This window comes from Narcine bancroftii, chromosome 3 (assembly GCF_036971445.1).
Source record: "Narcine bancroftii isolate sNarBan1 chromosome 3, sNarBan1.hap1, whole genome shotgun sequence".
Classification (NCBI taxonomy): domain Eukaryota; kingdom Metazoa; phylum Chordata; class Chondrichthyes; order Torpediniformes; family Narcinidae; genus Narcine; species Narcine bancroftii.
The window spans coordinates 159670688-159695515 of record NC_091471.1 but is presented as its reverse complement, the minus strand read 5'-3'; the positions used below and the strand labels follow the sequence as shown (position 1 = coordinate 159695515).

At 41.4% G+C, this 24828-nt stretch overlaps 1 protein-coding gene across 9 annotated transcripts in view; it reads left to right on the top strand.

The window, feature by feature from the left end:
• Positions 1-24828, top strand: part of rap1gds1 (RAP1, GTP-GDP dissociation stimulator 1) — a 105277-nt gene that overhangs the window by 15469 nt on the left and 64980 nt on the right. For 7 of the 9 annotated variants that reach the window (XM_069925659.1, XM_069925655.1, XM_069925651.1 and 4 more), the window contains 4 exons: positions 1565-1690; positions 5969-6115; positions 17512-17640; positions 24230-24355. In XM_069925659.1, the coding sequence (XP_069781760.1) occupies positions 1565-1690; positions 5969-6115; positions 17512-17640; positions 24230-24355 (528 nt within the window). The remainder of the gene's footprint in view (positions 1-1564; positions 1691-5968; positions 6116-17511; positions 17641-24229; positions 24356-24828) is intronic. The other 2 variants (XM_069925657.1, XM_069925652.1) reach the window with 1 other exon arrangement.

Genomic DNA, 24828 nt, shown 5'->3' with positions numbered 1-24828 from the left:
GTCCGCGAAGCCAAGCCAAAGAAAGATTTGATGGTGCACTCCAAGAAGGATAAGATACTTCACCAACCAACTAATTCCTATGGCATTAAAACCACGATGATTGGAGCTGATGGATTTGTTACAGCCATCGAGTTCAAAGTGGCGTTGTTCCATCGTTGAGAATTTAGTTGGCTTGTTCCATGTCAGGGACTTCACCCTTGACCTTACTGCCATGGCTAACCTTACCAGGAGTATAGGTCCAGATGGCATCACTCTCAGGATCACAAGACCACACAAGCTTATCCACCATGAAAAGAATATACGTGAATGCTGAATATATTAATTTCTCATTTCATACTTTGATTAGTACTATCCTTTGCACCATTGCAAATCAGATAACTTTCATCTTGGTTAACCCCTTCCAAAACAAAGTCTTAAGTCCTGATCAACTTCCACTGCTTGTCCCCAATCCCTACTCCAGAGTGGGCTGATGATAACATTACATGATTTTATTTTACCTTTTTATTAGGAATAAACCCCAAATTCTTTCGTTCATCAACACTACCAATCCAGGTCAATAACAGAATTATTGTATTCCATTTTTGCATTCCAACATTGTTCGGTATTTCTAGCTCTTATCGCACCTTTGATTCCTATAAGCCCTCTTGGATCATGTATTTGTTCACCATGCCAATCTGTAACTTGCACATTTGCCCAATCTTTTGGCAGGAAATGTAGAAACAAATAGATGAAGGGGAAATACATTTTGAGCATTAGATTGGACAGAATTGTTCATTGTTCACTTTGATTAAAATAAATTTCGAGTGGATATGGCACACACTCGAGTTCAATTATGTTTTGAGTTGCAGTTTTAATGATGCAAATTTATGTCCATTTAATGGAAAATCCAGATTTCCCTCTGTTCCTTTTGTTTACATGAAATGGCTGTATCAGATAGACATTTTTTTATTATTCTATCCATTCAGGTATTGGTTGGTCCTTGAGTGAATATTGTAAATCCCTCTGTGTATAGTTAATTTTAAAATTTGAAATGACAGTTAAAAGGTATCAAAAATTTCAATATAGATTGAACACTGAATCCTTTGGGGGGCCTCTTCAGTACAACAGGAGGGAACAATTCTTTATCTCGGTGTCAGAGTCGCACCGCTTCTTTTGCCTCTCTTTTGGTGAGGCATGCAATTTTACTTAAATGGAAGGACGTTGCCCCGCCAACTCATGATCAATGGTTGTGTGACATTGTGTCCTGTTTGAATATGGAAAAGATTTGTTATTCAATTAATAATTTGGATATAAGATACTAGAAGTTATGGGGGTCATTTATGACTCACTTATAAACTTTATAATTTTACTCTAATGTAATTAAATTGTCTGACTTGTATCTTTTCACGTTCCTTAAAAAGAAAAAAAAATGTAGAAAATTTGGAATGTATTGACCTAAGTTTTAATATAAGCAAATGCCTTGCAACTTGGATAGGAATTTCGTCTGATAATGTCTTCAATTTGGATCCATAGTGATTTTGGGTATTTTTGAGAAATATCTCGACAATATCCATTCTGTTTGCAGAATTCATTCGAAACACATGTGTGGATACAGGATTGATTCCACCATTGGTTCTGCTCCTGAACAACAAAGATCAAGAAGTGCTTCTTCAAACGGGACGTGCTCTGGGAAATATTTGCTATGATAGCCGTAAGTCCAAAATGAAGATTGTTAAATTGATATGATGTTCATAACCTTGGGTACTTAATGGTTCAATTTAACAATTGGTACTTCTAGTTTAGTGCTAAAATGAAATTATGAATCGTTTTCTCTTTTAAAATTAAACCATATGTAACAAAACTGGCAGGAGGTTCAAATGCAATAAAATTTACTTATTGCTGTCTGGTTTAATCAACAGTAGCATGAAAGATTTAAAAATTAAAATGTGAAGATTTGTCACCTTACAAAAATAGTCTAAATGCATTATGTTCTCAAATTGGTCTATTAGCATTCTTGGGTTTTTAGAATTTTGGAATAATCTTGTTTCTGAGTAGGCTATTTCTGCTTGTATTAATTTTTTTAATACAAGAAGCATTACTTTGCTCTGATGCTTTGATGCAGAGACTCATTGTAATTAGTTACACAAATATTAATTTTATTTGGGCAACCCTTTAATACTAATTTCATACCAGTATGTCAGCCATGATTCGAATGGTGGAGCAGACTCAATAGGCTGAATGGCTTAATTCTGTTCCTATCTCTTGTGGTCTAATTTATGTTCAACAAAATAAAATATTTAACTCTTTCTTTGGCCCACGTATGTCTTGTTTCCCAATTCTTCCATATCCCTCCCACTTGACCAGTGCCATACTAATCCTATACATCGTACTGCACATGAAACAATATGATTAAGTGCAGTGAGATTGCATAGTTCGTGTAAAATTCAGGAATTATATATTAACAATGATAGTCAAATAATTAGAATAAGAATATAGTTGTAGTAAATTTATGACAGAGGTCCAGACCCTAGTCTAATGAATTTTGTGGAAACTGATAAAATACAAAGATTATGTTTCCAATAATTGAACTAAAACTATATTATCTTTCCAACCTGCCAACAATATAAAAAAAAATTTAAAAAGGATGGAAGCATTAAGTAAGTCAGACATCATCTGTGGAAAGGAAAATGAGTTTTCAAGAGAGTGTCTTTTTGTCAGATTGATCTTCATCCTCAGATGTTAGCTGTTTCTCTTACCACAGATGCTGCTGAGCGTTTTGAACATTTTCTGTTGCCATTTCAGATTCCTGCATCTCCAGCTCTTCAATTTGTAATACAAATGAAATTTACTGCAACTAACTTTTTTATCTGTGATTATAATTCTGGTCATTTTATTAGACATATATTCTTATGAATGACTAACAAGAGTCAATTTGTTTAATATAGGATTACTGATTAATTCATTCTAACTGATCCAATGGTTTTCTCCTCTTTATTTATATGTATACAAGTATGAAGACGCTACAGATTCTTTAAAAAAAAGAATATTGTACAAAACTACTGTTTCAGTAGTACTGTTTCAGTAGTACTGTTTCAGTAGTACTGTTTCAGTAGTACTGTTTCAGTAGTACTGTTTCAGTAGTACTGTTTCAGTAGTACTGTTTCAGTAGTACTGTTTCAGTAGTACTGTTTCAGTAGTACTGTTTCAGTAGTACTGTTTCAGTAGTACTGTTTCAGTAGTACTGTTTCAGTAAGTGAAATATTCTGCAATGTATTTCCAATTTCCATTAAAAATCTGTCAATGGATTTGGCTGCTTGGCAAGGCAACTGTGTTAAATAAGTATTTATGCAGGCATTATCCACTTGCATGAACTAAAGCTTTGGAACAGTATTCGATAATCAGATAATTTATCATGTAATAAATGTAAAATACTGTGGTGGGGAGGAGACAAATCACATAAACCTGGTGGTGCAAAGAAAATTGGAAGCATTTTATTCTAACTTTAAAGCATCATTACATCCATCTTTTTCAACAGTCATGACAAATTTTACTTGTAAGTTGCATACATTTTGTGTATTATAGATTGCTCAGCTGCTGTGGAAAAAGCCTGTTCCTCAGTGTGATATACACAATTTTTTTAGTGTGGATAATATCCCCAAAGTTGAAGAATATTCAGTGCTACACTAGGCTTTCTCAGCTCAAGAATTCAATTTGTTTTACTTGAACATATACAACCTTTGTGTTTTCTTCTCTTCATTTGCTCCTTTGGATTATTGGCATTAACATTTTCTGTTTGAAAGTTTTATGACATCTTTAAAGATGCCTTGTGTCTTCAAATATCTTGTAGAGTACATGTGGTCTTAAGCACTATGTAAAAGATCAGAAATTTCTTGGGTACTCATTGCTCATGTACCATAACAAGTTTATAATCCTTTTTTTTATATAAAAAGCAGGACCAGCGGTTTGTGGTTCTAAGGCTTTGGGGTGTCTTTTATAACTTTCTCTAGAGATCCCTTGAAGGTTGTTCAAACTGAGACAATATGAAAGTTATTGTCTTGTATTAAGTTTCTTTCATGAGAGTTCTTCAGCTTTCCAGTAATTATCATTTTAAACTCTGAGCTTTAGAAGGTGTTGAGCAATAAATCATGGAGAAAGTTGCCTTGTTTGTATCTATTTTGTTCATTTTTGAAGTAGCAAAGCTTTCAAAGAATATTCATAAGGAAATGAATGCTTATGATCAATGAAGAAGGATTAATCAGTGTAGGTTTTATAAGGCCGTTTATATTAAAAAAAATGAAAAAAATTAAGTCGTAAGATGAGATTTGGTAGGAAAAAATAATTCCACTGCTTGGGATCTTGGATGCTGATGGTGTGTCTGAGGTTGTGCTGAGGTTAAAGGTGGAAATGCACAGATTTGTTCTGAACAAATGAAAATCTTGCCAACTTGCAGAGCAGGAAGATGAGTGGGATAGGAGTGGGTAATACCATGGGAGGATTTGAAAATGAAGTTAACAGTAATGAAGTTTTGCAGTATAGAAAGAGACAGCCACTTTGGAGTGGAATGTCAATGCCACCCATTGTGCCAATCTACATTAATTCCTTTTTCCTGCATTAGTGCCATTTTCCTTTATGCCCTGTTCAGCAAGTATCTATCTAATCCTTCTTGAATGTTGTTACTATTCCTACATCCAGCACCATCTTTGGTAACTCATTACAGATACCAGCTACAATGTGAACATTTTGATGCTCAGATATCCTTTAACCCTTCTCCCTCTCATCTTAAAATTCATGCCTCTAGTTTTAGACCCCTACCATGGAAAACAGATCTAGCTTCCTTGTCTCTTTGCGATTCTCATGTCTTGATCTCCTTAAAAAAATAGACCTAATCTTTCCAATCTCTCCTGATAATGCAAGCCCTCCAATCCAGATATATCCTTGTGCTTCTTTTCTGCACCCACTCTAGTTCAGATTTATTTATCATGTAGTGTGGTTACCGGAACTGTAAACAATCTTGGCCTAACCAAATATTTTGTACATTTGTAACTCAGCGTCAAAAGTTTTTGACTAATTTCCTTGGCCTGCTCCTTCTTCACCACCCTTGCTACCTGTGTTCCCATTTTCAGAGAAAATGTGTAAATGTACACCAAGGTGTTTGTATTCAACAATTCATTTAACTTCCCAAAATGCATCACAGTTGAATTCCAAAATTGTTTGTTGATGTAGATCATTAAACTTGGGTGATGGTTGAACTTGCAAAACTACTGCCAGCATCCTGCCTTGAAATTTTCATGATCTTAACTTTATGGAGGTTAGTATTCAGAATTATCAAGAATAATGGAAAGAGTCAAATATAGAGAAAATGTGTGGAAGCAAATCAGCTGCAAACGTGCTGCAGGATGCAGAGTCGGGTACATTTAAATGAGGCAGAAAATTATATGCTTAGTGATAAGACTGGTGTGATTGGAAAGTTAGTTTGTACAGTTATCCATGATACTGAATGTATAAGACATATTGCTCAGGCAGTAGCAACAATTCTTGATGACTAGTTGGAAGAAATTTTTGCTCTCCTTGTCCTGGCTGTCCAACATGCCATGATCAGATAAATTGGTGAGGTTTTGAGAGACAGAACTTGCTTTACATATGACATCAGTATCATGTTTTGACTCATGGCAAATTATACTATATAGAAAGAGACGACAGAATGAATCCTTGGGGAACTTCAGGCATAATGGCGAGGGAATAGGAGGTGAAAGTATTGTAGTGGTTCTCTGGCTGAGTGTAAAATGCATTCTTGCAGGTGCTTCATTTAGGGTCAGTTTCAAAAACTGTTAATTTTATTAAAACAATTGTTTACGGCTGACACTTTACTGATATTATTTTATAAATGCTGCTTGTTTTTTTTTTATTTAAAGCATTTTATTTTTCTCTATGCCTAGTTTGAAATTATATTTATGTTGCAGATTTTTTAATTTAATTCTTTGTTTTGCAGATGAGGGCAGGAATGCAGTTGACCTCTCTGGTGGCGTACAGATAGTAGTTGACCACTTACAGACACTATGCAGTAATATTGACGCGGCCAATCAGAAGCTCTTGACTGTCTTTTGTGGCTTCCTGTTGAACTATAGCAATGATAATGGTAAACTAAAACAAAAATATTTATAGTTTGCATATGTACATAAAGCAAACATTTTCATTCAATATTTAGTATTATAGCTTTGAAAAATTCTGAAACCTTCAATATAAAATCATTGACCTTTTGTTTTGTCTTGTCCTCTATTTCCCTTATTTTTCTTGTTTTTGTAATCTCTTGCTTATTATTACTATAATAAGATCCTTGACTGGCAAAAATAATCTTAACCCCACCATTTGGTTCTTCATGTTCAAAGAAGCTCCAATTGAATTTTAACTTCTGAAAATTGAATTTATTTAAATGAGCTCCACCTTGTAGAGAGGAAAGAGGGTGATTTTATTTGCATATGAATTACAAGCAAAACCTTATTAGTATCCAATAAAATTATTAAATTTTGAACAGTCAAGAGGTTTTCTGCACAGTGTCAAGACGGTTAATCTTTCTATTGCTTTCTGCTTCATCTTGCAGTGTTGGTGATATTATTTAAAAACTTTCATGTTCTAATTTCAAGTTGTGTCTGCTATAAAATGTTACTTTTTAATGCTCACCTTTACCTCAGTTAATGTGAATTTCATTGCCTTAATCTGAAATAAAATTTCATTTTCATTTTAGTACACAAGGTTTCATGCTTCTACTCCTTTTTAGATACAGTATAAAAGGGAAAAAGGTCAACATTTCCAGGTCATTCATAATCTCCAAAAATGTGAGATGTATGGATTCTTCAATGTACTTAATAAAGATGCATGTAATGTTAAGCAGTTTTATAATTTACTTTGAAATTGCTTTCCTAACCAGGTGAAAGGGTTATTTCTAGACTCCTGACCTGTTCATTGGCCAAGTATAGTAGAATTTGATCTTGCCAGTCAGTTGATTAGAAGTTGAAAGCTATTTTTTAGGGAGGTTGTACTGGATGTAGCTTTAACTCTTTGGTTACATGAAGTATTTTTGTGAAAAATTAAATATATTTTGTACATTAAGTTGTAGTTTGAGATAACAAGTGTTGTAAACAGTTTTAACAAATTGATAGTATTTGGAATTCAAGTTCAAATGAAAAGAATTGGGTCAGTAAAGTTGTATTTACATTTTATTGTTGCGTTTTCTTACATTTGGTCCAGACCGCATAGTTTATTTTTGGATTTGAAGGTAGTTCTATTTTGAAATGTTGAGAGTTAGTTATACTGTATATCTAAGAATAAAGGTTGAATTTGTTAACCATTTGGAAATGGTTATGAGGTCCTCCTAATTCAGGAGTGCCAGTAATGCATTCTGTGATCAATGTGAAGCAGCCACAAATCCAGATTTGGCACCAGGATGTGTTGTGGTTGAATTTGTAAATGGGAACACATTTTATTAACATTGACAGAGCAATAAGGTTGAAATAGGGCTTGTAGTATATGGGCTTTTTTTAATATAGGGAAATAATAGACTTGCTTTGTGACTTAATTGCAAAGACATGACCTTTCTAGTTGCCAAAAAGGGGATTTGAGGTATAATTCTATTCATCAGATGAAAATTAAGGTTGTGTAAAACATTTTTAGAAGCTGCTGGAAATACTGAGCAGATCGAGTAACATCTATTGTGAGAAATAATTAATAACTCTAATCGTTAACCTTTTATTGATATGTTCTGATGAAAAGCTTTGACTTGAACTATTAACTTTTAATTTTCACAGATGCTGACTGGCCTCCTGAGCATTTCCAGAATTGTCTTTTCACATTTTCAGAATCAGTGAAAGTTTTTAAAATATTCATAGATTTTAAATTGGAATATAAAACTAGCAAAATTACTAAACTGCCCAGTATCAAGCAAGATTAGGAACAACTCTTACCACCTTCAAAGCATAACATTCATGGAGATGAAAAAGCTAAAATTAATTCAGATAAATGAGCCTCAATGATTTTAAGGTATCTCCTTCTAATAATGTATACTCGTGTTCTTAGTTGTGGTAGTGACCTATAATTCTTAGACATCTAAATTGGTCACTTTTGTGGATCTGTAAATTCTCAGTGTATGTTGGCATCTGGTACGGAGCGAGACAATGTTTTCAGCTAAGCAACGTGAAAATATTTGTCTAATGTTAAAAACACTTGGTCACTGAAGCCATGTACAATGCATTTCTTTTTAATCATATTTATAAATTCAATACTTGTAAAAGTTCATGTTGTCATTCAGATAATTTCTAAGAGACACAGTTGGTGCATTATCATGGATGATGGTTTGTTTTCAGTTGGTTTACTCTGAGAAATTCAGTTGGTAAATAGAACATTCTAAATTTTTTTATTTGTCAATATCCGAGATATCTCAGATTAAGTTCACAGCGTTCTCAGGTCGGAGGGTGAGCAGCTGTTTAGGTCCATTTAAGGACCAATGACGTGGGTAGTAAGGGTGAGAATGTCCTGCAAGGAGAGTTCAGCGAGTAAGGCGCTAGGTTGAAGGACAGGACCTCCAAGGTTGTGATCTCAGGATTGCTACACGTGTCACATGCTGGTGAGGTTAGAAATAGGATGATAATGCATCTTAACATGGGGCTACAGACATGGTGCAGGAGGGAGAGCTTCAGATTTCTGGATCAGTGGGCTCTCTGCCAGGGGAGGTGGTATCTGTTCCAATGGGACGGTTTGCATCCGAACTGGAGGGGTACAAATATCCTTGAGGGAAGGCATAGGAAAACAACCCGAACTCGGCCTATTTTGACCAGCAACGGAAAGCTATTAATCAAGTGACCAAAATCTTGTGAGAAAGTAATCAATGCTGAGCTCTGCTACATCTGAAGGATGCTCAGAAGATTCCATCTGAACCCCCAAATAAGTGAATGGCATCAAGGGAGTTAGCATGGGACGCCAGGATTCATTGCTGAACCCTCCAGAGGTGTCGTGGGTCTATCAGCATAACACTGAGGAAGGAGGGCAACCCAGAAGATGCCTCTACTCATTTAGCTACCCCACAGAGTCAAGGCAGCAAGTCTCAAGAGTGCAGTAAGGGATATTAATATCTAGTCCTATATAACACATGTTAAACTAGATTTGCAAAGGGATAGGAGCCAGAGTGCCAGAGCAGATAGATAAGTGGAGGGAAAAGATAATGTGAAAATTGCATGCACTGGTAGACGTATGTGGTGGAAATTTTCTACAGTGCATTTTCAATGCCAGGAGTGTTGAAGGAAAGGCAGACAAACATGGAGCATGGATTAGCATGTGGAATTTTGACATTATGGCCATTAGTGAAATTTGGTTGCAGGAGGGGCAGGACTAGCAGCTCAATGTTGCAGACTTCTGTTTCTTTAGATGCAGTAGAACCGGAAATGAAAGGGGGAGGAGTGGCATTGCTCGTCAGGGAAAATATCACAGCTGTGTTCAAGCAGGACAGACCAGAGGGGTCGTTCACTGAAGCAATATGGGTGGAGCTGAGGAACAGTAAAAGTATGACCACACTCATGGAGTTGAATTATAGACTGCCCAGTAGTCAACGAGAATTGGAGGACCAAATCTATAGAGAGATAGTAGACAGCTGCAGGAAACATAAGGAGGTTTTAATTTTCCACATATTGACTGGGACTCCAATACTGGCTGGATGGCTTGGAGTTTGTCAAATGTGTTCAGGAAAGTTTTCTAAATCACTACATAGAAGTATCAACTAAAGAGAGTGCAATACTGGATCTATTAAGAAATGAGACAGAATAGGTGACCAAAGTATGTATAGGGGAATGTAATCATAATGCCATTGATTTCAAGTTAATAATGGAGAAGGATAGATCTGGGCCTTGTTGAGACAGAATAGGTGACCAAAGTATGTATAGGGGAATGTAATCATAATGCCATTGATTTCAAGTTAATAATGGAGAAGGATAGATCTGGGCCTTGTTGAGCTTCTAAATTAGGGAAAGGATAATTTTGAGGAAATGAGAAAGGATCTGGAATGTGTGGATTGGGATGAGTTATTTTTGGGCAAGGGATGTGTGAGTTAAGTGGAGGACCTTCAAAGGTGAAATTTTGAAGGTACATAGTTTGTATGATCCTGTCTAAATTAAAGGCAAGGTTAGCAGTCATAGGGAACCTTGGTTTTTGAGGGATATTGGGATTTGGTTTGAAAGAAGATAGCGGTGTATAGTAGGTATAGGCAAAATGGAGCAAATAGGGTACTTGAGTATTTTTTTAAATGCAAGAGAAACCTCAAGAAAGAAATCAGGAAGACTAAAAGCAGATGTGAGGTTACTTTGGCAGACAATGTGAAGGGAAATCCTATAGCTATATTAAGAGCAAAAGGATAAGGGACAAAATTGGTCCCCTTGAATGGTCAACTTTGTATGGGGCCAAGAGAGGTGAGCGAGAGCTTAAATGGTTTTTTCATCAGTATTCACTCAGGAAGTGGGCACAGAGTCGTGGGAAGTAAGGAAAACAAGCCGGGAGGTCATGGAACCTGGACTGATTACAGAGGAGGAAGAGCCTGCTGTTTTAAAGCAAATAAGGGTTGATAAATCCTGAGGGATTGATGAGATGTTCCTTCAGACCTTGAGGGAGGCTAGTGTAGAAATTGCAGGAGTTCTGGCAGAAGTATTTAATATGCCCTTAGCCTCGGGTGTGGAGCCTGAGGTTTGGAGGGGTGCTCATTCTTCTTTTGATTAAAAAAGGCTCCAAAAGTAACCCTGGAAATTATAGGCCAGTGATTCTGATGTCAGTAGTAGGTAAATTATTGGAAGGTGTTCTAAGAGATCAGGTATACAATTATTTGGATAGCCATGGACTGATTAAGGATCGTCAACGTGGCTTTGTGCATGATAGGTCATGTTTAACCAATCTTGTAGAGTTTTTCAAGGAGACTACCAAGAAAATTGGCAAAGGAAAGGCTGTGGATGTTATGTACAAGACCTTTGACAAGATCCCACATTGGAGGGAGGTAGGAAGGTTTAGATGTTCATTATTCATGATGAAGTTGTAAACTGGATTCGACAATGGCTGGACAGGAGAAGCCAGAGAGTAGTGGTGGATGATTGCTTCTCAGACTCAAGGCCTGAGATTAGTGGTGTCTCAGGTATCAGTGCTTGGACCATTGTAGTTTGTCATGTATATCAATGATGTTGATGATGATGAGGTAAGTTGTATCAGCAAGTTTGCAAATGACACCAAGATTGAAGGCATTGTGGACAGTGAAGAAGGTTTTCAAAGCTTGCAGAGGGATATGGACCAGCTGAAAATGGCAGATGGAATTTAATTTAGACAAGTGTGAGATATTGCATTTTATAAGGTCAACCAAGAAAGGGTATACATGGTAAATGATAGGGCACTGAGGAGTGCGGAAGGGTCTGCGAATACAGATATATAATTCCCTGAGAGTAGCGTCACAGGTGGATAAGGTTGCAAAGAGAGCTTTTGACATATTGGCCTTCATAAATCAAAGTATTGAGTATCAGAGATGGGATGTTGTGCTAAAGTTGTACAAGACATTGGGGGAGGCCAAATTTGGAGTATTGAGTGCAATTTTGGTCACCTAACTGCAAGAAAGATGTAAGTAAGATGGAAAGAGTTCAGAGAAGATTTACTAGGATGTTGGCCAGACTTCAGGAATGGAGTTATAAGGAAAGGTTAAACAGGTTAAGACTTTATTTCCTGGAGATTTGATAGAGGTTTTTAAAATTATGAAGGGGATAGACAGAGTAAATGTAGATATTCTTTTTCCACTGAGGTTAGGTGATATACAAATCAGAGGACATGGGTGAAGAGTGAAAGAGGAAAAGCTTAGGGGAACATGAGAGGGAAACTTTTTCATACAAAGAGTGGTGGGAGTGTGGAACGAGCTGCAAGCTGAGGAGAATTTAAGAAGAATTTGTACAGGTATATGGATGGGAGAAGTATGGAGAACTATGGACTGGGCGCAGGTCAGTGGGATAAGGCAAAAATAAATGGTTTGGCATAGACTAGAAGGTCCGAGGTGGCAATTTTCTATGCTGTTGTGTTCTATGTTTCTAATATCCCATTGTCAGTTAATAAATTAATTGGATGATAATTCTCTTTATGATGCTGAATTTGTCAGTATCTTGGTTGCCAAGCATTGACCCAATTTACAATAATTAAACCAAAAGAGCTGCGTCTCCTGTCTGAGTCTTGGTGGCAGCTGCGCCTCCTGTCTGAGTCTTGGTGGCAGCTGCGCCTCCTGTCTGAGTCTTGGTGGCAGCTGCGCCTCCTGTCTGAGTCTTGGTGGCAGCTGCGCCTCCTGTCTGAGTCTTGGTGGCAGCTGCGCCTCCTGTCTGAGTCTTGGTGGCCGCTGCGCCTCCTGCCCGAGTCTTGGTGGCCGCTGCGCCTCCTACCCGAGTCTTGGTGGCCGCTGCGCCTCCTGCCCGAGTCTTGGGGGCCGCTGCGCCTCCTGCCCGAGTCTTGGGGGCCGCTGCGCCTCCTGCCCGAGTCTTGGGGGCCGCTGCGCCTCCTGCCCGAGTCTTGGGGGCCGCTGCGCCTCCTGCCCGAGTCTTGGGGGCCGCTGCGCCTCCTGCCCGAGTCTTGGGGGCCGCTGCGCCTCCTGCCCGAGTCTTGGGGGCCGCTGCGCCTCCTGCCCGAGTCTTGGGGGCCGCTGCGCCTCCTGCCCGAGTCTTGGGGGCCGCTGCGCCTCCTGCCCGAGTCTTGGGGGCCGCTGCGCCTCCTGCCCGAGTCTTGGGGGCCGCTGCGCCTCCTGCCCGAGTCTTGGGGGCCGCTGCGCCTCCTGCCCGAGTCTTGGGGGCCGCTGCGCCTCCTGCCCGAGTCTTGGGGGCCGCTGCGCCTCCTGCCCGAGTCTTGGGGGCCGCTGCGCCTCCTGCCCGAGTCTTGGGGGCCGCTGCGCCTCCTGCCCGAGTCTTGGGGGCCGCTGCGCCTCCTGCCCGAGTCTTGGGGGCCGCTGCGCCTCCTGCCCGAGTCTTGGGGGCCGCTGCGCCTCCTGCCCGAGTCTTGGGGGCCGCTGCGCCTCCTGCCCGAGTCTTGGGGGCCGCTGCGCCTCCTGCCCGAGTCTTGGGGGCCGCTGCGCCTCCTGCCCGAGTCTTGGGGGCCGCTGCGCCTCCTGCCCGAGTCTTGGGGGCCGCTGCGCCTCCTGCCCGAGTCTTGGGGGCCGCTGCGCCTCCTGCCCGAGTCTTGGGGGCCGCTGCGCCTCCTGCCCGAGTCTTGGGGGCCGCTGCGCCTCCTGCCCGAGTCTTGGGGGCCGCTGCGCCTCCTGCCCGAGTCTTGGGGGCCGCTGCGCCTCCTGCCCGAGTCTTGGGGGCCGCTGCGCCTCCTGCCCGAGTCTTGGGGGCCGCTGCGCCTCCTGCCCGAGTCTTGGGGGCCGCTGCGCCTCCTGCCCGAGTCTTGGGGGCCGCTGCGCCTCCTGCCCGAGTCTTGGGGGCCGCTGCGCCTCCTGCCCGAGTCTTGGGGGCCGCTGCGCCTCCTGCCCGAGTCTTGGGGGCCGCTGCGCCTCCTGCCCGAGTCTTGGGGGCCGCTGCGCCTCCTGCCCGAGTCTTGGGGGCCGCTGCGCCTCCTGCCCGAGTCCTGCCCGAGTCTTGGGGGCCGCTGCGCCTCCTGCCCGAGTCCTGCCCGAGTCTTGGGGGCCGCTGCGCCTCCTGCCCGAGTCCTGCCCGAGTCTTGGGGGCCGCTGCGCCTCCTGCCGGAGTCCTGCCCGAGTCTTGGGGGCCGCTGCGCCTCCTGCCCGAGTCCTGCCCGAGTCTTGGGGGCCGCTGCGCCTCCTGCCCGAGTCCTGCCCGAGTCTTGGGGGCCGCTGCGCCTCCTGCCCGAGTCCTGCCCGAGTCTTGGGGGCCGCTGCGCCTCCTGCCCGAGTCCTGCCCGAGTCTTGGGGGCCGCTGCGCCTCCTGCCCGAGTCCTGCCCGAGTCTTGGGGGCCGCTGCGCCTCCTGCCCGAGTCCTGCCCGAGTCTTGGGGGCCGCTGCGCCTCCTGCCCGAGTCCTGCCCGGGTCCTGGTGGCCGCTGCGCCTCCTGCCCGAATCCTGCCCGGGTCCTGGTGGCCGCTGCGCCTCCTGCCCGAGTCCTGCCCGGGTCCTGGTGGCCGCTGCGCCTCCTGCCCGAGTCCTGCCCGGGTCCTGGTGGCCGCTGCGCCTCCTGCCCGAGTCCTGCCCGGGTCCTGGTGGCCGCTGCGCCTCCTGCCCGAGTCCTGCCCGGGTCCTGGTGGCCGCTGCGCCTCCTGCCCGAGTCCTGCCCGGGTCCTGGTGGCCGCTGCGCCTCCTGCCCGAGTCCTGCCCGGGTCCTGGTGGCCGCTGCGCCTCCTGCCCGAGTCCTGCCCGAGTCCTGGTGGCCGCTGCGCCTCCTGCCCGAGTCCTGCCCGAGTCCTGGTGGCCGCTGCGCCTCCTGCCCGAGTCCTGCCCGAGTCCTGGTGGCCGCTGCGCCTCCTGCCCGAGTCCTGCCCGAGTCCTGGTGGCCGCTGCGCCTCCTGCCCGAGTCCTGCCCGAGTCCTGGTGGCCGCTGCGCCTCCTGCCCGAGTCCTGCCCGAGTCCTGGTGGCCGCTGCGCCTCCTGCCCGAGTCCTGCCCGAGTCCTGGTGGCCGCTGCGCCTCCTGCCCGAGTCCTGCCCGTCTCCTGGTGGCCGCTGCGCCTCCTGCCCGAGTCCTGCCCGAGTCCTGGTGGCCGCTGCGCCTCCTGCCCGAGTCCTGCCCGAGTCCTGGTGGCCGCTGCTTGTCATGATTACGAGCTGCAACTCATAGCTGTATAATGTAATTTCACAAACAGCAGCCAGAAATGTGAAGTTGTACTAAAATGTAATAAAACTTCAGGTCATTACAGAATTTGAATTCACTTCAAGTACCCATCAGTTCTTGTTTTTTTCTTATTTTGCACGTGGTGTGTATTTATGATGCCTTTTACAGCCATCTGTTAAGGTATCATTCATCTTGAAGCTACTGGATTTCTAACATAACAATTACAGCACGGAAACAGGCCATTAGGCCCTTCTAGTCCACACCGAACAATTGTAAAGTTCCAATCCATCAATCTTTAAGCATTTGATAAACATTTCCTGCATTAAAGTCCAGCTAAGTAATATTGCTCATTTCTAATAAAAATAGTCGTGGAAGTGCTCATTTGGTCAGGAAGCAGAACGAAAGAGAGAAAGGAGAGATGACATTCCAGATTGATCAACTTTTTGTTCTGATGAAAGGTGTGGGATCAGGATGCAAAGAATACAATGAAAGTGGAAAAAGCAGTAGCAAGGAAGGCACAGGAGATTAAATAAAATGTATGATGGTGCAAGACTAAAGGGCAATAATGGTGAAACAAAAGAAAGAAAAGGAGTGGAATTCAGCTACACTAAAACCCCTATTATCTGGAATTCATGCAACTGGCATCCTCAATCAACTGGCAAAAAAAGTGGAAAATAAATTGGTAAAAAATGCAGATTTAAAATTGGCACACCTTGCTATTAGTTCACCAATAATGCAATATGCAATATCAAGCAAATGGAAAATTCACTCATCCAGCATTTATCAATTTCCCCATAGGTGCTGGATACCAGGGGTTTTACTGTATTTTCATTTTAACATTTATACCAATCTTCTGAGTTTTATTCAAATGTCTACTCTTTCATATGACAGCATCATCTTTTACATAATCTTATCTGATGTTACATTCATTCCTTTTTTCTTTCTCATCCCAAACAATTTTCAATTCTGATAGAAAATCACAGTGTAAATTTTCACCAATTTAGTCCCTCCACAGTTGTTTTTTGAAAGCATTTGCTATGTTTATTTCACATTTCTGGCATCTGAAGTATTTTGTTGAATTTAATTTCTTTATATGATATTCCTGTGATTACTGCAGTTTATGAAATGAGTAATTATATTATTTTGTCACCTGTACAATCAAACTTGTGTAAAGTAAGAAAAAAAAAATAACTGACTTGAAACATGTGCTTACCTCTATGGAATCCAGTTCATGTGGCTAAACATTGGAAAAGGTAGATTATTAAATGGAAACCTGTTTAAAAACCGAATGCAGCGTTAATATGTATTAAAGTGAAATTTTGTAACTTGTGTGGGAGATTGATGTAAACTTACACCTGCATATGTAGATTTTATCTGGGAATTTTAACAACTTTGGTAATTTTGCAATATTTGAATGTTGTGATCTGTGCCAGATATGTAAAGAAAATGATGAATGACATAGTTTACATCGCTCGTTTTAAGATTACCCTTGGTTTAGGCTGATCAGTTAATTATCAAATTTTAGATAACCTTACAAAAGATGAAAATAGAGCACACTCATTTCTGTTAGGGTACTGCAAAATATTTAACATTTTGCACAAAACTGTACTGTGCTTTATGTTCTGTTTTACAATTGTAACCAAGCCTACTAGTACACATTCTGCAATTGGGGTTAGAAATTGTCCGTCCTACTATTGAATAAACTAACTTTTATCAGGGTATGATTCCACTTGCATTCATTGTTGCAAGCTTCTGTCACTTACCAACTATTTTTCATAATGTAAAGTAGTATCATAAATTTTAAGTTTTTAGGATAACACGGCTAAAGTCAACAATATTTTCATGACATTTGACTAATTTATCTCCCTTCCTCCCCCCCCCCCCCCCCCCCCCACTTAAGACCAGACTAGTTATCTGCTTTGAATTTGGATCAAAATGCTGGAAATTTTCTGAAAAGCATTGTGGGTATACCCACACATCAGGGATGGCAGCAGTTCAAGTAGGCAGCTCACCTTCACTTTCTCATGGTCAGTTAGGTACAAGCAATTAAATCCTGATCAGCCTGCATCACCCATGTCCCTTGAATAGATTGTGTTTCTTTTTTAAATTGCTCCAACCTTGAGAATGGAACCTGCCACTTTCCGATGTCCAAAATTTAGAGCGAAATTGTGTCTTGTTACTATTTGAAGCAGCTTTAGCTTTGCTAAGTTTAAAATGAATGAAATTGGTAGAAAGCATTGAGTGTGGTTGGGTCTCTGGACTTCTTAAATTACAAAAAATGTTTTAAAAATAGGCGGTCTTTAATTTTGCTGCATCATTTCTGAGCCATTTTTTTTTAACTGATTCTTAACATTGGTAACCATGGAGGGGGGGGGGGAAGAACAAATAGATTGCCACATTTATCATGCTCTGTTTATTTAAATATTTGTTCAATAATCCTGTTGTTTTGTACGGTCCAATGCTGGGCTTGTCATCTCAAGCTTGTGTATTAGTTTTGCTTTGAACATTCATAGATGCTTCATTGTACTCTGCCTATTGATATGTAGCATATTAGGGCTGAGAAATCTAACATGGTTGTATTGCTTGGGTTATAAAGCCTTTAACCATTCCAAGCATGATAGTCTCCCGAGTCCATTGCTTTTGGTTTTGTGTGTTTTGCAAGTTGCTTCTTTTCAAACTGTTCATTGCTTGCTTTGTCAAAAGATCATGTGTTCAGAAAAACTTTCAGGATTTAAGGTTTCTTTTGACTTACAAACTTTTATTTTACAGATGCACTGCAGGCTCAGCTGATAAATATGGGAGTCATTCCCACTTTGGTTCAATTGTTGGGCGTTCATTCCCAGCATACAGCACTGACAGAAATGTGCTTGATTGCATTTGGTAACCTGGCAGAGATAGGTAAGTTGGGTTATATCATGAAGTTTCAATCAGTTTGTGATTGTTGACAATTTGTTTTGCATCATGTGCTCACAAATGGCATCTAGTACTTTGTGAAGCTCACCATAGTTTACATAATTTTACTTCTGTAGCACTGAACCAGGTCACAGAGGTGCATGCTCACACGGGGCTGAGAGCCCTGAGACATTGGGAGCGTTGACAGCCCTCCAGGGTTATGTTAAAAATGGGCAGAAAAGTATAATGAGGGTTGTCCTTGTCCTTATAAGCTCACAGGGGAGTTCCAGTAAAATCATTTAACCCAACTCACACCAACTACTGTGTCTTTGTTCGCTACATTTGGTGACCCTGACAGCCCAAATCGGAAAATTTGGACCTCTTGGTGAATGATGTTAATGCACTCTCCTTGAAGCAGCCTACATTCTGGACCTCACAGCCTGTTGTCTGGTTTCAGCAGGCTGAGGCTCAGTTTCATGTTAGCAGATCACCACTGACGCCACAAAATGCCATTAGGTGGCCAGTGCTCTAGACCAGGAGACCGCCAGCAAGATTGTAGATTTCCTGCAGCAGCCCCCACTGAAGACAGGTCTGAGGCACTCAAAGCACTCCTCAGATGCACTTTCAGGTTCTCCCGCTGTGGGTGAGCAGCGAGGCTGCTGCATATGGACAGCCTGGGTGACCGCATATCATCTGCCCTTGTGAATGACATGCTGGTGCTGATGGACAGATGCAGGCCCTGTCTGCTGTTTGAGTAGACATTCCTAGAGCAAATGCTGGAGGACATTCATCTGCTCCTTGCTGACAACAACTTCGGTGACCCTCGCAGGTTGGTCTTTATTACTAAATCGAAAGCTGAATTCACACTACAATATGCAAGCCCTTCCCAATTATATTTATCAACATCTGGACTGGTCCCAACTGCCGAAGCGAGGCAACGACTGCACACTTGTAGTAGGCTGTCGGGGCGCCGGTAGCAGCTTCTCCACCTCCCTCGACCGGGACGTTAGCTGGACTCTTGAAGTTCTTCTTGCTGAGAGATGTTGCCACCTCTTGGAGAGTCTCAAACTTCAGCAGTGGGACCATGGCTTATATTACCCAAAAGTTGTTTACTTCAGATCTTATCTCTTGGAACAAATGATTTAATTATCTTCAAGGTCTCCTGGCAGTCTGCGACCAACATTGAAGACCTGCCATCAAGGGGGGGGCGTGGCAAGATGGCGTAGAGTCTAGACATGCAATCTGGACCTCTCTGGCCAGACTTTTAAATATCCGTTTTTTAACCCTTTGTTTCCAAGTTTAATTTTTTTAAATTTTAGTTTAAAGTATTAAGGAATTATTATGGCCACTAATGGTAAAAAGACTAAATCTCAAGGTCAAAAGAAAATACATTTTCGAAGTGCTGAAGATTTGGGGCCTAGACGACTTGAAGCAGCCCCAGACTTAATTTCTTCATTGCCTAAATCCCAAGGATCACCTTTGGAGGCTGAAAAGGAAATGCATCAGGCAGCATTACAATCTGAAGAAGTCGTTTTTCTTCGCGAATGGATGAGAAGACAACAAGATGTGGGGGGAGACCAGCGGCGACTCCCTGAAGAAGTCGGGATGCCGTTGCTGGGAGTCCAGACCGCAGTAAATCTTTTAAAATGCCTTTTGTTGAATTGCAGTAGGAGCTGCAGTTACTTTGTTCTGCCATTATGTCGGTGACATAAGCTTTACCTAATCACAATTGAAGGCAGCTATTTAAGCTGTTATAAAACCTGGAATGGATTTGTTGACATCTCAAATGAATGAAATGGTTCAAATGAATTCATCTTATGAAGAATTTTAAAAATTTCAGACTGCTTTTTTGGACTGTAAACAACAAGTGACTTCTAACACAGAAAAAGTATTGAAGGTGGAAAAATCAGTCATAGAATTAGGAGAACGTGATAAGGAGCTAGAAATAAAAATAGATTATTTGGAAAATCAAAGCAGAAGGAATAATGTGAAAATTGTTGGTTTGCCAGAAGGAATAGAAGGACAAGATCCTCTTCGTTTTTTTAAAGACTGGATTCTGCAAATATTAGGGCAAGAATTTTTCTTTGGGGGAATTGGCACTGGAAAGAGCCCATAGAGCTTTGAGAAGAACACCCTCAGCTGGTCAACCACCAAGACCGGTAATAATTCGATGTTTGAGTTATTTGGATAGAGAAGTAATACTTCGACTTGCAGTACAAAATACGAGACAACGACAAACCCCATTATTGATTCAGAATAGCAGTGTCTTTTTTAATCCTGATCTGAGTCAAGAGGTCATTCAATGTCGACGTCGATTTAATCCAGCTAAAGAAGTTTTGTGGCGTAAAGGTTATAAGTCTACTTTTCATTACCCTGCAGTGTTGAAGGTGTTTTATGGAGACTATCAATTTCAGTTTTTTGAAACTGATCGTGAAGCAATGATTTTTACTGATTCATTGCCAGATATAAGAGGACAAAGACGTAGTCCACCATTATCTCCTAAAGAAAAATCTGGTTGCTCTGGAAACGGAAGAAATGGCAGAAATGAGAAAAACAGGAATGGAAAGAGTCTACCTCCTTCTGAAATGGGATCTTTGAGATTGGAATCTTCTGGATGAAAAGAAGAATTTTTTTACTTTTTTCTTTTATTATTATGATATTTTGATGTTACTGATTGTTTGGCTGGGGAGGGGGAGATTTGCACTAAGTTCTTTACTAGTCATCAGCCACTGGTGGGTGACCCACACCCAATTTTTGTTTAGGGGATTACTACCTTTTGGTAGTTTTTTGGGGGGATTTTCTTTTTTTTCTCTATTATTTTTTAATTTGTGATTTTTTTTTTTAATTGATTTGAGTTTCTATATAAAGATATTATTGGTATTTAGTAATAATAGTAGATATGTCAAAGTTGAGGTTTGCTACTTTTAATGTTCGAGATCTTTGATAAAATGTATGTTTGGTAGAGATGTGATTTTTACCTAAAATGACTAAATTTGAGACTTTTTTTATGAAGGTACCAGAGAAGGGTTATATTTCTGGGCTAAATCTAAAATTAAATGGGAAGCGGATATTGGTTTTATTTTTCCTGAAGAGGATTGGTTAGATATTTGTTATGATAGTGTAACTAGATTGATAAATGCACATTATGCAATGATTAATTACAATTTTTTACATCAATTATATTCGACACCTGAAAAATTAAAAAATATATGGTTTTAATGAATCAGATTTGTTTTTAGATGTGGTGATACGGTTGGAACTTTTTTTCATGCTGTTTGGTCATGTATACATATACAATCTTTTTGGAAGAAAATTCAATTGTTTTTAGAATATCTGTAGAAGATTAAAATAGTTTTAGATCCAACAGTATTTTTATTGGGTCGTTTGCAACCTTTGAAAGGTTTGGGATTGGATAAGTTCCAGCTTGCTTTTGTATATTTAGCTTTATCCGTAGCAAAAAAATGTATTGCTAGTACATGGAAAGATACAAATATGATTGATATTAATAGATGGCATAATGAGATGAAATATTGTTTAATAATGAAAAAAATTACATATGTTTTGCATGATAATTTTAATTTTTTTAATAAGTGGCTGTTATACTCAGAATATTTGCATTTCAATTTATATTGATTAGATTTTAATATGTATATTTAATTTCTTTATAATATTCTTTGTTTTTTTCTGTTTTATGGCTCTCCTTAGGAGAGTTGGCTGAAGTGGGGGGGGTTTCTTTTTTTCTTTTTTTCTATATATATTTTTTAAAATGTTCATGTTTAATTGCTGTATACGTCATATTATTTGGTTTTTTTAACGATTAAATAAAGTTTTTTTTTAACAAAAAAGACCTGCCATCAACTATGTAGCCATTGACCGGGTTGTTCCAGCTCTAGAGAGAAAGTTTAACAAAGCTGGGGACAGCTTGGAGAAGAAACGGTGGTACTACCATCAGCACTGGGGTTCTGCTGCCTACTGCTGCCGACTACCTTGCTTGGATCTGCTCCATCAGGAACATGGCACACACCTGCATCAGCTCTGCCAGCGCCTTAGCGAATACGGACTGGCTGTCAATCCTGCCAAATGCCAGTTTGGTATTAAAACAATCTATTTCCTCAAGCACTGCATTGACTGACAAAGGGCAGTGCCGTTTCCTTCCAAGGCGGAAGCTGTACGCAGGTTTGCCTGGCCTTCCACAGTTAGAGGGCTGTAGGAATTTGTAGGCATGGTAACTTTCTACCATCATCTACCAGTGGCAGCCAGGATCATGCAGTCACTCTTCAAACTACTTTCTGACCAGCCCAAGGACCTGGAGTGGAATGAGGTGACAGCAGCTTTTCACAAAGTGAAAGATGCATTGGCCAATGCCACCACACTCGTGCACCCAAAAGTCAATATGCCCATGGCCCTCACGGTCAATGTGTCAAACACTGCCATAGGAAGCGTCCTGGAGTAGCTGGTCGACAGGATTTGGAAGCCACTTGCCTTTTTCGGTGGCAGCTGAGGCCACCAGAGTAGAAATAGTGCATTCAACTGAGAATTCTTCATCTTTTACCTTGCCATCCACTATTTCCAGTACTTCCTGGAAGGGAGGGATTTCACAGTTTACACGGACCACAAGCCTCTGACATTCGCCTTTGCTAAGAGGACGGATCTGTGCTCCGCAAGGCAACAGAGGCATCTCCTATATCTTGGAATACATCACTATCATCAGGCACATTGCAGGCAAGGGGAATCTTATGGTAGATGTACTCTCCCATACGTCCATTCAATCAATTAGCTCTTTGGCTCCTGGGATCGATTATACTGCTCTGGCAGCAGCGCAGCTGCAGGACGCCAAGATACCGTACTGCCATTTCAGGCCTCAAACTGGAGGACGCGAGGTTTGGACCTTCTGGGGCTATGCATCTCTGCAACCTATCCACCGGACAGTCAAGATCCATCGTACCAGTGGTTTGGAGGTGTCATGTGTTCTACACCATTCATGGCTTAGTCCACCCATCCATAATTGCTACGATGCAGCTGGTCACCGCAAGTTTATGTGGCATGGCCTCTGTAAACTGGTCAGCCACTAGGCCAGAATTTGCATACACTGCCAGACCTCCAAGATTCAGAGCCGCATCAGTCATTTACCTTGATAGACAGGAATTTCAACCACTTTCACATCAACATTGTTGGTCCACGCTGATCTCCAGACATGCTATGTACCTGTTCACCATGGTTGATAGTTTTACCAGATAGCCAGAGGCGGTACCACTCTCGGACACATCCACGACGTCCTGCACCAGGGCCTTCATTGCGAACTAGATGGCCCATTTCAGACTGCCAATGGACATAACTTCGAACAGGGGCACAGTTCACCTCGACACTATGGTCAGCACTATTCCAGCTCCTCAGCACCCAATTACATCTCAGTCCAATGGCCTTGTCAAGAGGTTTCACTGCCAACTGAAAACTGCCCTGATGGCTCAACTCAGTGGCCCCAATTGAACTGACTAATTGCCATGGATGCCTCTAGAAATCCTCAGTGTGCCAAAAGAAGATCTGGCCTCATCCTCCACCAAACTCGTGTATGGAGCCTCGCTTATGGTCCCAAGTGAATTTGTACCACCGGCCCAAGGACAGGAAGAACTGCCAACAGCTCTCCTGACGGTGACTTCGGGAGAAAGTCAGTACCTAGCACCTGTCCCTGTCACACCATGGTCTGATTGCCTCCTACATCCCAAGTGAGCTCAAGGACTGTCGAGATGTATCCGAATATTCAAACTGTTTTGATAGATTTATAGTCTGACATTTCATCAATTATAGGATAAATTCAATGCATTTAAATTTCTTGGCATAGATCTAGGGCCAGTCAAGTTGTGCCCATGGGATATATTGAACTCCACCATATGAGGGTCTTTATAAAGTATTCCAACGCAAAGGAATGATGTGTGTACTGGACATTGGAGGCAGGAAGAAGCATTCATCAATGACTGCCTCAAGCCGGCACATGTCAACCTGGAGCAGCAGATGCCGGTAGCATGCCCACAACAGAGGCGTCACCTACCTAAACAAAAAAACTTTATACAAAGAATGTACTCATCACTTCCTGACACTGGTTCTGGGGGGTGGAATGGCATGTAGCGGGCTGCATCGATCTGCAAGTGAACCGGGTCACAGAGGTGCAGGCTCGCGTGGGGCTGAGAGCCCTGAGACATTAAAAGCTTTGCCAGCCCTCCAGGCTGAAGTCACAATGGTCCTGGGGGCAGCAAAGTATCATGGGGGTTGTGCTTATAAGCTCACATGGGAGTTTCAGTTAAACTGACTCACACTGACTACTGTCTTTGTTCACTTCACTTCCATTATTTTGGGAGGAACTTATAGAGTCTCTTATAAAAATGCATAAAGATTACAAGATTTTGTGTTGTAGAATTTAAAATGTAGAGAAATTGCTTTAAATATTGAGGAATTTGCTTGTTCTGCCTAATACCTGAAATTTGTTGAAATTTTATCATTATTAATATTTAAAAAATGTAATCTGTGTCAAAATTGTTGCTTTTAAGACATCTTTCTTCTGATGTTTTTTAAAGCTTTGTATATTTTTGTTTTTATTTAGAGTCCAGCAAAGAACAGTTTGCATCAACAAAGATTGCAGAGGAGCTTGTAAAACTGTTCAAAAAGCAAACTGAACACGAGAAGAAAGAAATGATTTTTGAAGTCTTGGCTCCATTGGCTGAACATGGTGAGTTTTCTTTCATGAAACATTAAATCATATGCAAGCTCTTTAACAAACATCACTGTGATGACAGGCACTATATACTGCTATTACTTTAAACGTTCTGGAAGCTAAGCTGCCTGAAGTGGTACTGAATAGATGTTTCATGACCAAATTTGTTACAAAATCTCTGGAGAAGTTACGCTACCAATCTTTGGACTTGGATACAATGTGAAAGCAGTGCAGTCAGAGCTACTATATAATTTGTATGAACAGAGGTATGCCATGTTAAGGGAAAAGTGCAATTTTGTTTTCCTTTTCAAATTTCGAGAATGTTTCAGATAGTTTAAAAATTGCTTTTCTTTTTTTTTTGCTAATTAGTTTATCTTCCGCTGTACTTGTTCATCGAGATGTATCCGAATATTCAAACTGTTTTAATAGATTTATAGTCTGACATTTCATCAATTATAGGATAAATTCAATGCATTTAAATTTCTTGG